Genomic DNA, 11,091 nt, shown 5'->3' with positions numbered 1-11,091 from the left:
ATGGCAGTTTGTATAGTTCTCGCGACTGGAGTCTCGGCTCTCGAAACAGAAGTCAGACAAGTAAGGCTTGCATTGGAATGTTTTGCTGCTTCGCGTCTGTTCTTGTTTTTAACCCAACTCATTTGTATTGATATAGAACATATTCGATGAGAAACTATCTCCATTCTTGGGCATTCCAAAAGGATTATTGCCTATTGGGGGAATACCGTGTCTTACTTGGATGTAATAATGTTGGACGCGACATTTGACTTAAAGTGATGAAATGTGACACCTAGCTTTTCGTTGTAGGTGGGAAGAGCTTGGACGACGTGATATGGGTTCAAATACGTATCTCGTTACCGATGCGAGAAGGTTTGCCCATTGGGTGATGCATGTGTTGCTGAAGTACCATGTACTGAATCCTTTGCAATATATAGCTTCAAGGCTTACGAACGCTGGGCAATGCATACCGGCTTTCCTCTACGAAATATTCTGAACACGGGCACTACCGGTGCAGATCGTCACGCATCCGTGTTTCTAGAAGCCATGGATTTAGTTAGGACGAGACTCGTTTCGTCGAGCTCGACGAATAGTGTGTTGATATTACCGGCTGACTACATTTTCGATGCGGGTGACTTGCCGAATCTATGGGAGTCTGCTGATAGTTGGTGCTGTATGTCGGCATCACATGTCACTGTATCTGTATCAGGTCATTTAGACACGATGCATTCAAACTCGAATATATACGAGCCTGCGATTATAAAACTCGTTGGAGAAACAGCTGTGAAGCGGCTATGGGAGGATGTCGATTCTCGCATGTATGCCGAAATGGACGTGTCGACGCTGTCATCTGGAAATCAACTGATGCGAATGGTATCTGGACTATTAGCATCAGTAAAGATACGATATGTAGATCCGAATTCCCATATTGCAGCATGGGAATACATGAACGATGACTTGCCCTCATCCACGTATCTAAGTAAATGGAGGGATTTCGTACCATCACAACAAACAACCGTCCCGCCATCTATACCACCATCATCAGCACCTAAAATAATCACGAAACGAGCATATGCACGTGTTGGCCTCATGGGCAACCCATCTGATGGGTTTTATGGAAAGACACTGTCATTGCTTATATCGAATTTCTATGCTGAAGTGACGCTACGGCCTAATGCAAACGTGGTTGATGCGTCGGTTACGTTTATTTTGAACCCGACTAATGATGCATTCTCCTTTGGATCACTCGGTGTTATATCTGATGTTGGGGCTAAAGATGGGTGAGTCATTATTCACCATTGGATGTTCCTTTTTTTGATTGTGAGAAATTATTGGCCAGATGTTTGCTTTCACTCGAATGAAGTCTTTGCATATTCAGTTGCTAACTTTTCGTTTCAAATAGGTTTGATGGAGCAGCGAGATTATTCATGGCAATGTCGAAGGTGTTTGTTGACTTTATACGAAAAGAACGTCTGCCATTAAGCAAGACTGGCTTCACTGTTGCCGCAGAGACTAATATCCCAAGGTGAGATAAACACACTGGTCAGATATGTGGATTGTTCTGGTTGTCCAAGCTTTTATTTTGTGGCTGGAGTAAACCTTATTCTTAACGACTTGTAACGCAACAATATAGACAAGTCGGCCTCGCTGGAAGCTCAGCCCTCGCCACAGGCCTCCTTCGCTGTCTCATGTCCCATCACTGCTTGACCACAACCCAAATCCCACTACCAATCCAAGCAAACTTGGTCTTGTCTGCTGAACGCGACGAGCTAGGGATCGCTGCTGGACATCAGGATCGTGTCATTCAAGCGTATGGTGGCTGTGTGTTTATGGATTTCAGGAAGGAGCTGATGGAGGGTAGAGGCTACGGCGAGTATGAAAGTGTTGATGAGGGGATGGTGTGGGGGGATTTGTGGTTGGGTAAGTTGAGAGGACTTTTTGCGTTGTGCTGTTTGCAAAAATTCGCTAATGCTCCTTTTTTTAGCGTATGTGGCTCAGCCGAAAGAATCTGGTGAGTGGATTCTGTAGGACATGCATGACAGTCATTTGAACGGCTTACTGAATGCCTCTGGTTATGCATCTTTAGGAAAGGTCCATAACAATGTGAGAGCAAGATGGCAGGATGGAGATCGAACGGTATGAGAATAAATGGGTGTCCTTTTTTTGCACCAACTCTCATGGCTGTGAAGTTGTTTTCAGATCATTTTGACTATCTCCTTAAATCACAACAGGTCCTTGATGCAATGTCGGCATTCGCATCTTTCGCATCGCAAGCCAAAACAGCATTACTAGCTGGTGATCGACACACATTTGCCACTCTAATGGACTCGAATTTCAATTTAAGAAGATCGCTATATGGAGATGGTGTTATTGGGGTTGCTAATTTGCGGATGATTGAAGGTATTGGTCGATAATACATATCTCCTTTTTTAGTTCGTCAAGGTCTCTGAACTCTTGATTTTTTAGTGGCACGCAGTCAAGGATTCGCAGCTAAATTCAGCGGTTCAGGTAACGCTGTGATTGGATTGTGGAAGGGAGGAGATGATGCGGTTGAAAGAATTCGTCAGACGAGGAGGGTGAAGCAGATTTTGCAACAAGAAGGTATGTAAAGAAGAAACTTTGCCTTTTTTCGCTTTTCCTTATTATTTCTCATGTGCATTCACAGGATTTGTGTTTTGCTTTCTTAAACCTCAACCACCTGAGGAAGCATGACTCTCGTGAGAACATATCTGCTACTTGACAGGCACATCGTGTACATATTCTTATTCAAGCATAACAAGTTCACCATTTGGATGAAGTGATCTGACCATGTTCGTGTTTGTGGATTATGTTGATTCTCGCAAATACATGTGGATACGGATCCTTTCTTTGAAACAATGTCTGACCTGCTTGATAAAATCATGCCAGCTACATCCCACAACCCAACTACCAACATGGATATGAATGAACACGTAGACTTTTCCCTGTACATCACGAGTTACAACCTCTTCCACCATTACTACCACTTCACCACCAGCATGGAAAGTTACTTGCAACTGGAGTCTAAACACGTATGGAAGGCATAATGATTCAACCTTCCTGCCGTCCTTTCTTGGCATAGCGATGTCATTCGCCGTTATCGAATTTCCTATGCGAAGGATTTGATGCGTCTGAGACGTCTGAATTGACTCCTACTCATGCTGTACTCTTACTCCCCGGATCTCGTGGTGGTACGTCTGGTGTTGGATCTAAAGACGGGTATTGTGTCTTTGGTATGTGTCCCGTCACTATTTTGCCATTCAACGAAAGAAGGCCCCCACGATGACCATTCACATCTGTGGTTTGCCCCGTCGTTCCTTTGACAACCTTTTTCAAATAGCTTTGACAGAGCCTCTGGATTGACGCCCATTTCAAACGCGCTTGTACACGGACAACAAAAAACCGGCAATGATGTTTCGTGGATTCACTGTTTCTGCACGGACCAGCCAATGAAGGTACTAGGCTAGAATTTTCTACGCATGCATCAGGATATATTTGGTGTTGCAGCGACAACCCACAAATATGCACAAGTCGGTCTCACAGGCTCTCATGACGGCGCTTGCTGTCTCATGTCTCATCACCGCATAACAAAATCCCAAAAGCAACTACCGATCCAAGAAAAACTTGGTCTTGTTTGCTAATCGAGTGCTGCAGGACATCAAGGTCATGTTATTCAGAGTTATGGTGGCAGTGCAGTCATGATTGAGTATATTCAGAAGGTCCTGGATGGCGGTGAGAGGACACGGAGATCGTAAAAACGTGTTGATGACATTATCGGTCACAGGAGATTTGTGCTTGGGTCGGTTGTGGAGTTGTTCTTTGATCAGATGTCTTGAATCTGTGGAGTGTCGCTGTATTTAGCGTATGTGGCTCATCCCACAGAATCTGGCAAGCACTTTCTGATTGTCCAATGCATAACGGCTGTTTTATTTACTGTCACGTTCTCTGCATGTTTAAGAAAGGTCCGTTACAATATCAGAACAAGATGGGAAGATGGAGATCATACGGCATCTGACGTTTACATCCACCCTCGTTTTGGCAATCCAAGATCTTTCACAAGTTGTCTGAACAATGCTCTGATTATCTCTCAACTCACACACAGGCCATGGACGCAATGTCCCAATTCGCATCATTTGCCTAATAGTTTAAACAAAAAGCAGCCTCACCACCTCGAGATCGTCGCACTTTTGAGACTCGAATGGACACGTATTTCGAGTTGAGTAGCATGCTTTATGACGATGCCGTGATTGATCTAACTCAATCCTCCATTCCTAGGTAGTTTCCTTTTTTGGTTTTAACTCTTGACATTTTGTTGGTGTAGTGGCACACAATCAACAATTCGCGCACAAGTTTAGCGGATATGAGAATGCTATTGTTACATTGTGGAAGAGAGGATAAACGGGAGTTGAGAGGATTCGCCAGACGAGGAGGATTTTGAGAGCAAAGAGAGATTTTATTTTCGTTTATATGCAAGGTCTTTTTATGGTGTTTAATTCCTTCACTAGATGATTCTAATAGCAGGAACAAAGTCCATTTGTGTACACTATATTTTTTCTTGGTCAAGACCAGCTTCCATCCTCGTTGAATCATTTCACTCCCGTTCTAGAATTGGAGATTCCCGTTCTGCGGTAGAGACAGCAGAACAACGAAATTATTCGACATTTCCCGACGAAAGTTGAGTAATTGTTGAGTGAATCGATCACGGTTTTTGGGTAAAAGGTTGAATTCGACCCCTTCCATCAGTTGTTGTAGTGCCTGTCATGTGATACAATTGAAGCAACGGTAGTGTGAGATCAATTCCCCAGACAACAAAAGCTCACCACAAACACCGAATACTTGAGGCATTACCTTGCTCAAGATCTCTTGACGCTCTGGTAGCTGACTTAACACCAATTGAGCAGTATAGTAATTAAAATGCTATCGTCAAGTTATGACTTATGGTGAGTTACCATCATCAGAAGGTGCTACCACCACCGACGAACACCACACACAAGCCTCTTACCTCCTTTTGCAACAATATTAAAGGCAACAAAGGCCTACTCAAACTCCATTGATTCGGCGAATCCTCAAACAATACCACTTCCAACAACTTCATCAACAAGTGTGGGAACATGCTTGGTATTTCTTGTGCTCGTTGCACCAAGAAATGATTCGATGGTTTGCCAGTGACAGTTTGCTTGAATACATACGAGGCAATATGGTCTATAGTTGAGCATGCTTGCGACGATATCATCGTGTCGAGTGAACGTAATCCTTCTGCTGATGCTCGTAATATGTATGTAAATGCAGGTGCTGGCAAGTCGGTTAGACTTTGCAATTGTTCGGATGAGAATATGTCCAGGAATGCAAAGAATGCCTACAAAGATCGTATTTGTGAGTGATTTTTGTAACGGACAAAGAAAAGGAAGGATACAGCCCCCATCTGTGACATCACTCAAAACATACAACAGCAAGTTTAGGATATTGTAACAAATCAGATTGTGGTGTAGACAACATGAGTTGGAAGATGACGTCGAGGGTATCTCTCAATGCAGGATCGTCATACAAGCCAAAGACTCCAAAGTTGACGTATTTGCCTGATAACGACCACCGTATGATGTTGCTAAGTAGAGGGGGAAAATGATCAAAATCCTGGTCGATGCAGTCAAACACGTGTCAATGCACTTACAAACACATCGTGAATCCCTTATACTTTTGAGTCCATTTGGCATTATCATCCATAACAGTTCGTGAAAGTGCCAATCGACCTAGAATAAGAGAGATCAGCGTATCAGTACCATTATCGATGATATACGACTCATGAACCGTCTTTTCTTTACCATAAGTAGAAATCACTCGACTAGTTTCACGAAACAAGAGTATCCCATTTGGCGATGATATATCAAAGTTCAACCGCTGACTCTTGTTTTGCACAAATTCATTAAAGAATTTGAGAATGGCTTGTGCACAAGGGTGGTCATAGTTGGCTTCAAGTCCTCGAATCAGCACGGGAGAGTAGGGATAAAACCAGTCGAAAAATAGCATATATTGGCGTTTTGTGCTGCAGGCACTGACGAAGCCTCGTAAATCTCTGAAGAGACCTTCAAGCATTGTCTATGGTATTTGAGAGTGAGAACGGACGGAGAAAAAAGGGAGCAAATGTGGAGGCATCAGACACATGGCTTACCCTACACTGTGGTTGATTATACACAGATATATCGATAATTGGTAAGAATTCATCGAATCTTCTCGTCCAGGGACTCACAAACTCAAAGAATTGTACGTCCTGATCATCGTCAGATGCAAACAGGAGCCGACACAACGCTGAGTAGTACTAGCGGAGAGAAAAACGATTCCATGCATTAGATGTCGTATCTCCAATGATTCATGAAACGACGTGTACTGAACTTACTAGCACACGCGATGGAAAGTTTGCAGGGACGTTCAAGAATGGGAAATTGTCAGAGTTGTGGTTGGCAAGGATGAGTTGGGTGGTTTCTGCCTTGCGTAGGAGCTTGACACTACTATATCCACTAGCCAAGTCCTGCAACAACTCCAAGGTGCCCTTGATAATGCCCTGGCTATGAGCCCAGAATCTAAGATTGTGTCCTCTAAAAAGACAAAAAAATACTTGAGTACGATGTCATGCAACGATGCAAATGTGCAACCAAATCAAAAGCTTACAGCTTCTGAACAATCACATTCAACACGGAGTTCTGATCTCCCAAATTGAATACTTCTTGAAGCCTTTGGTACACTTTGGACTGTCGCTGTACACTCTCTCCAAGTGCTATTCGTGAGACATCTTGCGTGTGAGATGAAGTTTCCAAAAAAGGGTGTAAGAGAAATGCTCAAGGCTTACATATATAACTCTTTCTGAATTGCTGGAAGAAATAAACAAAGCTCAAATCCAGCTTCTCGTTTCCAAAGGCAGCTCCGCTTTGTCCAACCCATGTTTGATTGACGTTCATGAGTTGAAATATCTTGCTCACCAAATCTAAAAGTGTTATGAATGTGAGCCATAAAGAAAATGCAACATAACCGCAATGAGCTTGCCTCCATCAATGAAATCGTGCTCTTCTGCACTCTAAGTGATTGTAAATAAAATCAGCGTCACAATGATTTCCAGTTAGAGAAAGACAAATGCAGTAGATTGATATTTGATACCTGATACGGCGTCCTAACAAATACGAGTGTATGAGCAAAAGAAACACTATTGCAAGGCACTAATGGTTCTTACCTCGCACATATACATGCTCCCATTATATGTACACACCATGTAAATTTCGCTATACAAAACAATTGTCAGCAACTCATCGAGATATTAACAACCCTCCAAGGTCTGCATACCTTCTACTGTATCTAATCTAGCCTTGACTTCTTTTGAAACTATTCCACTTGAAGCAATCTTTATGGCATCTTGATATTCTCTCGCTAGTGCTTCAAAAACATTGCCAATGAAAGCACTTGAATCTTCGTATCTTAATCTCGCCATATTAGCTAAATGTTCGAGGATTGATGATAGGGAGCCTTCATCACCCGAAAATAAGCCTAATTATATTCAAGTATGGTTTAGTCTTTGAGCAAAACGAGGTCCACGTCGTAAGCTGCAATGGATTGTATACCTCCATCATCTTCGACTCCAGCATCGACAGATTGTATCCTGGACTCAATGAAGCCTTTCGTCACCTGAAGTTTACACGGATTCTTCATCAGCCTCAAAGAGTGAAAACATGGTTTCTTTTGCAAAGTGTACCTCAAGTGTCATATTCTCTAATTTTTCGTATGGCATCTGTTTCTGCCCACTACCAGTGCTTGGAAATGTGGCGACCATGCGAGCCCAGAACTGCATCAAATAGAGAACACTATGTGTCCTCCACTACAAATAACAACATGTCAGAAAATAAAAGGTCGCACGCGAAAAAACGGACTCAAATTCTTCTACACAACCGAACTTACATTAGCTGGTTCAAAACTCTTGATTGTGAATCTTGTCACCATTTCAATCCAATCTGGAAACTGCGGTTTGTCTGCCAGCTCCGCCAGCTGATGCACCATTTTCAAGCGAGCGAGCATTCGACAGAATTCTAAGCAAAATAACAGACATTACCGCGAATCCTTCTGAAGATTGGATTATCACTGCAATGCAGCACCCAAAAGGTTTACCATGATAATTGTTGGCATCCCCCAATCCAACCTGAGTCCTTAAAGTATCACCTGTAGCATCCAACACCCACGACAAGAACTTGGCTCTGTTTTCGTCAGAGAATATGGATCGCCTTGTTGACGAAAGCATGGATAGACATTCCATAGCAATACTCGATTGTGGTGATGGGAATGATTTATATGCATCGTATATCGTTTGGAGAGTATCGCCATCACATATCAGTGGTTGCCATTGTGCTGGGAGCTGTAAACAAAATAGGAGTCAGTAAAGATAAAGCAACGGGTTGAACCTCAAGAGGGAATATTGCACTTGTATGCTTCCAACGTCATCAGACGATTCATCAGGATTCGTTCCTAAAGACATTCACAGCAGTTAGCCCGTTTGCGTGTAGCTACAATCTACGATACATTCAAAACACGCATACCAATGAAATCAAATTGTAAACAATTCCTCATCAAAGTCAATACTGCTTCCTGCATCCTTGATTCATCGGCCACTAATAATCAACTATGTGATTAAATTCTTCTAGCATCAAGCGTACATTTTGGTGCAACATACGTTTTTCTATTCGAATCTGTTTGGTAACCAACTGTTTCAGCACAGTCAGGGATATCTGGAATATGTTCATCAATTGCGTATCACGAAAATTGACGGCTATTGATTAAGAAACGCCGCGTAAGCATCAATAACAATGTATCTTTATCAGATGCGAGTCTATACCTGTTTTTCGATGCCGTGTCATGTTTTTTGTTGATGACGGTTGATTCATCTCTGCCACCAGCAAGCCCAATATCTGGACACCAATGATTTGATGGTGTGATGAAGCCTACAGTAGAGACGCTCTGTAAGAATGATTGAATTTGCACCAAAGATTTTGTCTCCGTTGCAAACTCACTGTACTAAATCTAGAAACATCACTGAGAGCCTCTCGAAAGACTTCATCATTAAACCATCCCAATTTCGTAACAATACAGAATAGCTGTGCTAGACTTGTCTCCACAAATTGAGGAATATTGACATTTCGACCCAGGAAGTTCAATACAAAGTTTCCTTGAGGGCAAAAACGATCATGGTTAATACTACGCATAACTGATCTCACAGCCACCACTTGATGACATACTCAGCTCAATCTTCTGTGACGGAGTAAAGAGAGCAAAGTGACCAGCCACGAGCGTCTTGAGATGACCCGTCACGAAAGTGTGAGCGTATGGCGAGGAGGATTGATCCAAGACCATTTCACAATGTATGACAGTTTCGTATGGGCTTGTAGGTACAGATGGGTTTGCATTCGATACGGTTCCGAAGGTAGATTCAGCAAAAGTAGGGAAGAGAGGCGACAAGACTTGTTCAGCAGCAAGTCGATCATTTGGGCCTCGAGGATTGTACAAGCGGTAGCAAGCTGTTTAGAAGCGAATAAAGTGAGAGAATAATGAGATTGCTATGAATGGTGATTATTTGGGGTTGCTTGTTTCTTCAGAGCTCGAAAGATGACACGCCCAAAAATATCCCAGAAAATGTAACAAATGATGCTGCTGGAATTTGCTTCGGTTTACCTTCATCAATCTGGGCAAGAAGAGTGGCCTCCATGAGTGTAAATATATGCTCTTAACACTATTAATCTAATGTACTGGCTGTAAGAAAATAAGCTTATAACAAGGCGTTTGGATTGTGTGCAAAACAGAAGACTGCCTTGTTCTGACCAATAAGAAGATGGCACCTACCTAGTTCGGCGATGTTATATGTAAGATTATGGACGAGCAATGCAACCTCTATAGTTCCCTTCTGCCATCTGTTGTGGAAGCTTGTTTGACAAGGTCACCACTGGGGTTTGCAGAGCTTCAGCACTCTTTGCTGGCGTATCATTAGCACGAACTGGAAGATCAAAAAGCACATTCACTCGTAATTTCATTCATATTTCATATTCTTGTATTCATCAATTTGCTGGCTCACATGAACTTCAGTGCGTGGCATGGACAAAGGCCAACAAAATTACAAGCCATACATCTAGACAAAACAGCCTTGGCAGTTCCCATTTCTCACGATTCCAATCCTCCCTCTTTACCCATTTCCTTTCTCTTTGCATGCCATTTTTTCGAACGTATCAGGTTCAATGGTGATTATACGGTCATGACAATCCCAAAGACATATACACAAGAGCGAACGTTCCGAACTTCAGAAACCACCTCTGATAGATCTGAGATAACCTGATTCGTTAAGTAGCTAGTGTTCTATTGGTGCTCCGAGCTCAGTTCTGGCAGTTTGGCTCCAATATGTGAAGTTGACCGGCAAGCTTTTGGACCCCTGGAGCCTCCACTACTTCCTGACCTACTAGACTGGTATACTTCCATTGGGGCGTAGAGAAAGCAGCCAAAAAATCCATCTCGTTCCTTGGAGGCGAGAGAAAGCAGGCAAAATCCATAAAATGTGAGAGGATGTTGTGAATTCTTTGGAGGAAAGATTTGAAGCAAGGTCGCTCGAAGAGATGGTACCGTAGAGCAATCGTCTATATATCAGTGATACATCACGTACTAGTATCTGACACCTGATGTTTCCTTAGGTGTTATTCACGAAGCCCTGCTGTTGGTACCCGTCCCCCTCAATGCTGAATGGTATCAGGGTTTATTGGTTTACACACCGTCAGCCACGTCGCAGAAAAGTCCTGTGACGTCGATGCCACAATAGCAAAGGCCCAGATGAAGCCCTGCTGTTGGTACCCGTCTTACTCAATCCTGAATGGTATCAAAGTTTCCGACACAGCATCAACCACCTCATAGTAAAGCTGTGACCGTCGATGCCCTAGCAAAAAGGCCCACCTATTTGTGCTGAGTTTGTGTCACGGGGTAAAAAGAAGTGAGGACTACGAGATTCGAACTCGTGCTTGTTTCCAAATTGCGGCCTGAACGCAACACCTTAACCACTCGGTCAAATCCCCGCAGGTGCAATATAAA

General features: G+C 42.9%; 2 protein-coding genes across 2 annotated transcripts; one reads left to right on the top strand and one right to left on the bottom strand.

Moving 5' to 3' along the window:
- On the top strand, positions 1–3,752 carry SmJEL517_g01977 (uncharacterized protein; the record flags this gene model as incomplete). The annotated part of the gene is made up of 12 exons (XM_031167905.1): positions 1–60; positions 137–222; positions 289–351; positions 417–1,259; positions 1,382–1,504; positions 1,613–1,899; positions 1,964–1,990; positions 2,066–2,115; positions 2,211–2,379; positions 2,446–2,580; positions 3,117–3,230; positions 3,652–3,752. 12 exons carry the CDS (start codon positions 1–3, stop codon positions 3,750–3,752), a joined length of 2,058 nt encoding a protein of 685 aa, XP_031026159.1.
- Positions 3,753–4,599: 847 nt separating this feature from the next.
- On the bottom strand, positions 4,600–9,730 carry SmJEL517_g01976 (uncharacterized protein; the record flags this gene model as incomplete). The annotated part of the gene is made up of 25 exons (XM_031167904.1): positions 4,600–4,752; positions 4,846–4,914; positions 5,000–5,353; positions 5,443–5,599; positions 5,666–5,744; positions 5,817–6,090; positions 6,164–6,310; positions 6,389–6,587; positions 6,661–6,766; positions 6,839–6,959; positions 7,019–7,063; positions 7,144–7,156; positions 7,217–7,265; positions 7,327–7,527; positions 7,602–7,665; positions 7,733–7,855; positions 7,936–8,063; positions 8,143–8,386; positions 8,453–8,496; positions 8,568–8,639; positions 8,702–8,797; positions 8,864–8,969; positions 9,039–9,193; positions 9,264–9,542; positions 9,697–9,730. 25 exons carry the CDS (start codon positions 9,728–9,730, stop codon positions 4,600–4,602), a joined length of 3,312 nt encoding a protein of 1,103 aa, XP_031026158.1.
- Positions 9,731–11,091: the final 1,361 nt, after the last annotated feature.

Source organism: Synchytrium microbalum, assembly GCF_006535985.1.
Source record: "Synchytrium microbalum strain JEL517 chromosome Unknown SmJEL517_scf0007, whole genome shotgun sequence".
Classification (NCBI taxonomy): Eukaryota; Fungi; Chytridiomycota; class Chytridiomycetes; order Synchytriales; family Synchytriaceae; genus Synchytrium; species Synchytrium microbalum.
This window is presented reverse-complemented; position numbering and strand designations above follow the sequence as displayed.